Raw genomic sequence first — 5,789 nt, 5'->3', positions numbered from 1 at the left:
ATTACGATTCAGCCAAAAGTCAATCCGTGGTATGAGACGGTGTGTCCACCTGCCTTTCACGGCAACATCCCACTGTAGCTGCCAACGTGCGATGCTTTTCTGTCGCTCTTCTGTCTTGAGTTCTTCAGCACTCAGTAAGGTTGACGTCTTCCGATGGTAAAGGTTGCGTCGTTCTTCAGCTAGAACTCTAAGAGGCAGAGTTCCGGAAATGACACAAACTGCTTCCTCAGACACTGTGCGGAAAGCGCTTGCGACTCGTAATGCACTCATACGATATATCGGTCCCGCCTTTCTCCACGAATCTTGCGTCTCTAGTGCGTCAGCCCAAATAGATATTCCGTAAGTGAGCACCGATGTTACTACTGATGACAATAGTAGCCTTCTGCTCTGCTTTGGGCCTCCGACGTTCGGCATCAATCGTGCGAGACAAGCTCTCACTACTGACGCTTTCGTACAGACGTGTTCTACTTGCTGCTTGAAGTTGAGTCGGGCATCAAGCATCACTCTCAGATATTGTATATGAGGTTGTGATGTAATTTCTTGGTCACCGACGTTTAGCTTAATTGTTTCAACTTTTTTTCGGCTGGTAATAAGCACTGCTTCGGTCTTCTGCTTGGCCAGTTGAAGGTTAACTGTATCCATCCACTGGTTGATCTTCTCAAAAGTAATGTCAAACAGCTGTTGAATCTCGTCGAGGTGCTTGGCGACGATCACTGCGGCAACATCATCCGCATATGCTACCAGTTTGACACATCTTGGAAACTTCAATCTCAGGAGCCCGTCATACATGATATTCCACAAAAGTGGACCGAGAACAGAGCCCTGTGGCACACCACCGGTTATATCATACTCTTTCGGACCAATCTTTGTATCGTACTTCAGCACTCTATCTGTAAAATAGCTAATCACTAGTCTGCGAAGATATACTGGCACGTTTTTCTCGTCGAGAGCTTGCATGATGCAGTCCCAATTAGCGGAATTGAAAGCATTTTTGATGTCTAAGGCAGCAACCAGGCAGTACTTCTTCGTTCCACCCTACCATCTAGTTCCTGCGATCGCCTCCTTGGCCGTATTGACAACCAGGTTGATCGCGTCCAGGGTTGATCGTCCTTTCCGGAATCCATACTGGTTATCTGCCAGGAGTGTGTCAACCACTGCATCTATTCGCTGATGGATGATACGCTCAAATATCTTACCCGCCGTATCTAGCATGCAGAGTGGTCTGTAAGATGACGGTTCTTCTGGCGGTTTCTTCCCTTTAGGTAACAGTACTAACCGTTGCTGTTTCCACTTACGAGGAAACGTCCCCTCCTTGAGGCATGCGTTGTACGCGTCTAGAAATAATGCTAGTGCTGCCTTTATGATGGTTTTCAAGGCTATATTCGGGATTCCGTCCAATCCCGGCGCTTTATTATTTCCTACACGATTACAGACCTCCAGCAACTCTTCTTCAGTGACAGGTGGAATGTCGTCTAGTTCGCCTGGCGTTAACTGATAATCGAGACTGTGTTGCTGTGGAAACAGCGCAGTGACGATTTTCTGAAGGAGCTGAGGACACGTAGGTGACGGCATTTGTTGTTTCTTCAGGTGGGTCATGACCACTTTATAAGGCCTGCCCCACACGTCTTTGTCCACCTCGTATATGAGCTCTTTCCAGCATCTTCCTTTGCTCTCTTTTATGGCCTTATTGAGTTCACGACGAGCTTTTTTATACTCTGCAATCAGCACTGCAGAGTTGGGTCGTTGATAGCCACGCTGAGATAATCTTCTTTTTCTATGACACTCTTTACGAAGGTTGCTGATGTGATCGTTCCACCAGTGTACCGCAGGTCTTAGTATGTTCTTCTGCACATCCAGTCTCTATCGGATCACTATCGAGGGCTGTTATCAATACTTCTGGGTCTAGGGATTTCACCTTCCAACCAACGATGTTAGATGGCTTGTTAGGCCCTCTGAGTTTCCGGTCGTTAGACGTTTCCCAGAGTATAGCATGATGGTCACTGGCAGTGTAGATGTCTAGTACCTTCCAGTTGGAGTTACCTTTAGCAAGGCTGGTACTGACAAAAGTGAGGTCTACAATCGAGCTTGCGTCACCTTTGGTGTAGGTCGGCCTGTCACCACTGTTGAGCAAGACTACATCAAGTGTAGAAAAAGCTTCTAGTAGTTCTCTTCCTCGTGCATTAGTCTGCCTACTACCCCAGTCGACTGCCCAGGCGTTGAAGTCCCCGGCTATCGCCACTGGATGATGTTGCTTCGCGTCTTCGGTCAGGCGATCCAAGAAGTCAGTAAATTCAGCAATGGAGAGGCTAGGTGGTGCGTAGCAGCTGTAGAAGCGGATGCCATCTATTGATGCTGCTACGAAGCCGGCGCTGCCATTGTTGTCTACATTCTGGAAGGAGAGTTTACCACAGGACCAAATGACAGCTTTAGCGGTGATGTCTGTCTCCCATGGTTGCCCGGTGAGATGTTTATATGGCTCCGATAGAAACACAAGATCAACTTTCAACTCTCGTACTGTCTGCATGAGCAAATCATGCGCAGCTTCACAGTGATTAATGTTGAGCTGCAGTATCTTCATGTTCGTTTATTTGTCAGCTTCTGGAGTGCTTCCTGGAAGACCGGGCACCGACCAGCGCCAGACCGGTGAGCAGTATCCTGAGAACCAGGTTTTTCCGCACATAAAACACATTTCACCTTATTTGAGCATTGAGCAGCTTGATGACCTGTTTGCCCACATTTGATGCAAAGCCCAGATCGGTTGACCTCGCTTTTACATTGAACAGTAGTGTGTCCAAAGTGCCAGCACTTATAGCATCGTAGTGGAGTCTTCACTGTTCTGATACGGCAATTCACCCAGCCAATTCGTATCTTGCCTCTCTCTCCGAGTATCTTCTGCGCTGTTGCTGCTGGTAATCGTACCAAAGCGGTCTGTGTGCCTCTGTAGGCCGGACGAATTTTAATGACCTCTCCAGGTATTTCGTAGTCATCGCCAGCTGCCTCTTGTAAGGCCTTCTGGACATCGTTCTTGGTTGTTTCGTCGTCAATGTCCCGGATTTCAAGCTGTTCCTCTGGACCTTTACAGATGACGTCGGCTTCTTCTTTCAGGATGCTCTTTATTGTCTTCATTAGAGCTTGTCCTTTGTCTGTGCTCTTCCTGGAGAGCGTAATGAGCATGTTTCCATCATTCGTCTTTAGGACCTTGTCAACTACGTCCCGGGCCTGCTCTTGTGGAACGTCATTTTTAATCCGACGCAGTATCTCAGCATATTTCGCCTTCTCAACAGGTCGGATAATCAAGGCGTCTGGCCTGGTGAATTTTCGCGGTTTTTCCGCTTAGGCTCCGGCCGAGATTTGTGCGCCGGTTCTTTTGGTAACCGCTCTTTGGCTTGCTTCCTCTTTTCCTTTTTAGACAAGACTGCTGCCTGCCAAGCATTTTCTCGTTTCTTTTCGGTGTTCTGGACTGTCGTTTTCTGCAGCGGGCTGGGTTTTAAGTCCTTCCTTTTTTTGACTTTATTATCGGTGTCTGGAGAAGTTCTTTCTTTTCTCTTCTCAGACGTAGTAAGACTCTTTCCGTTGTCTTCCGAAACTAATCCTCCAATAGCTTCGGCTCCGGTTATCTTTGTCAACTGGGTCACGTCACTGCTTTGGCATTTCTGCTCTGGCGTGGCACGCGGAGATGTTTGGGTAGTTGAAACCATCATCTGCGGTGCTTTGCTGGCTAACTTATATGCCGTAGCAATGGACTTAACCAGTTTTCTGATTTCATGATGCACGTTCCTCTTGTCTTCAATGAAATCAACAAGCTTCTCGATTTTGCCACCGAGCCGCTCCATCGGCGACTGTTGGCCAGTGACGGTCGGTAGTGAATTGATTCTCCCTCTTGGAATAACGGCGGGTGCGATGGGCTTTTCACCCACTGAACGAGCGTCACCCGACTCTCCTTCCACTTCCATTGACACGGTTGTTATACTCCCTGTAACATTTCCTGACAGGAAAGCCATGGGGTCTACTTTGCTGTACAAACCAGCATCATCTAATTTTTGTCTGTTTTCGAAATTCTGCATACTTTAGTTCTACCAGCGCATCGTACGGAGAGGAGCGGGTTGTCATAACTAGGAACGGGTGTACCCTCGGAGATAATACTCCTACCCCAGTTCCCTGAGGCCCAGTCGACACTTAGCCAGTCCCGGAATTCACGGACGGACTGGACTCACTCGGTGCGGTGAAGATTCCGATCTCTAACACCCACTGCGTACTTCCTGATCAAGGCCCGAAGTGGCTGGCTCCAGATCTACTGCTATAACTTACACGTCGGCAGAGCAAGCTCACATCAGTCATAAACTTGCATCGACAACAGACATCGACACAGTCACAAACACTCCCAGTGTGTTATAACAGCGACCAATCTTCTTCTTAGCAGGTCAGATGTTATGACCAACCCATTGTTGGGGAGTTTTGTACACGGGGGCTATTTTATTTCACCCCAACCCTATGCCCCCTAAGGGACAGGGAGGGCTTCTCCAATCCACACGTGGAGACGCGCCTGTTAGCAGTTTCTCCTCTGCTACAGGTATGTGTGTATGTGTGTATGTGTGTATGTGTGTATGTGTGTGTATGTGTGTGTGTGTGTATGTGTGTATGTGTGTATATGTGTGTGTGTATGTGTGTGTGTGTGTGTGTGTGTGTGTATGTGTGTGCGTGTGTGTATGTGTGTATGTGTGTGCGTGTGTGTATGTGTGTATGTGTGTGCGTGTGTGTATGTGTGCATGTGTGTGTGCATGTGTATGTGTGTGTGTATGTGTGTGTGTATGTGTATGTGTGTGTATGTGTGTGTGTATGTGTGTATGTGTGTGGGTGTGTGTATGTGTGTGTGTGTATGTGTGTGTGTGTGTATGTGTGTGTGTGTGTATGTGCGTGTGTGTATATATATATGTGTGTGTATATATATATGTGTGTGTATATGTGTGTGTGTGTGTGTGTGTGTGTGTGTGTGTGTGTGTGTGTGTGTGCGCGTGTGTGTGTATGTGTGTGTGTGTGTGTGTGTGTGTGTGTGTGTGTGTGTATGTGTGTGTGTGTGTATGTGTGTGTGTGTGTATGTGTGTGTGTGTGTGTGTGTGTGTGTGTGTGTGTGTGTGTGTGTGTATATGTGTGTGTATCTTGGGAGACCAAGATAAATCCTGGGCTCCATATGTACTGTGCATCAAGTGCTACGTTAAACAACCCAGTGGTTAAAAGAAAAAAGAGCATTTTCCTTTTGGCGTACCTATGATTTGATGAGAGCCTACTAACTGTTATTTTTGCTTAACAAATGTTACTGGTTTCAACTCACAATAAAAACAGTATTGCATACCCAAATGTTCGTTCAGCTATTAGACCAGTACTTCATGGTGTTGATTTACTGATTCTGATCGTTCAAATTCTTGGAAAGAGATTTCTGATTCCCTACAAGGCTCAACAGATATTACATTTCAGAAGAATCAAATACTGAACCTCACCTCATCACACAAGCAGATCTGAGCAACCTAATTCGTGACTTATATTTGTTGAAACAATATGCAGAACTTCTAGGTTCACATCTTAAAGGATGGAATTTATTAAACAAGGATACTAAACAAAAATTTACTGAATACTTTAGAAGAGATGTTTATTTATTCCTGTGATGGTGTTAGGGGGGCTAATGACTGAACTGGACATTGAATATGTTATTCGTGATTGGTGTTTTTTATACTCATCAAAAAGAAGCTTAAAGGCAGTGTTGCTGCATAACTCGAATAAGTGTTCTTCTATAC

At 46.3% G+C, this 5,789-nt stretch overlaps 1 protein-coding gene across 1 annotated transcript; it reads right to left on the bottom strand.

Moving 5' to 3' along the window:
- Positions 1-1,786: 1,786 nt before the first annotated feature.
- On the bottom strand, positions 1,787-2,578 carry LOC142322761 (uncharacterized). Its single transcript, XM_075361835.1, has one exon. It carries the CDS (start codon positions 2,576-2,578, stop codon positions 1,787-1,789), a length of 792 nt encoding a protein of 263 aa, XP_075217950.1.
- Positions 2,579-5,789: the final 3,211 nt, after the last annotated feature.

This window comes from Lycorma delicatula, chromosome 4 (genome assembly GCF_047948215.1).
Source record: "Lycorma delicatula isolate Av1 chromosome 4, ASM4794821v1, whole genome shotgun sequence".
NCBI classification, from domain to species: domain Eukaryota; kingdom Metazoa; phylum Arthropoda; class Insecta; order Hemiptera; family Fulgoridae; genus Lycorma; species Lycorma delicatula.
This window is presented reverse-complemented; position numbering and strand designations above follow the sequence as displayed.

Excerpts from the sequence above, each read along its gene's own strand:
- LOC142322761 (XM_075361835.1), bottom strand. The coding sequence starts at position 2,578 with ATGAAGATACTGCAGCTCAACATTAATCACTGTGAAGCTGCGCATGAT.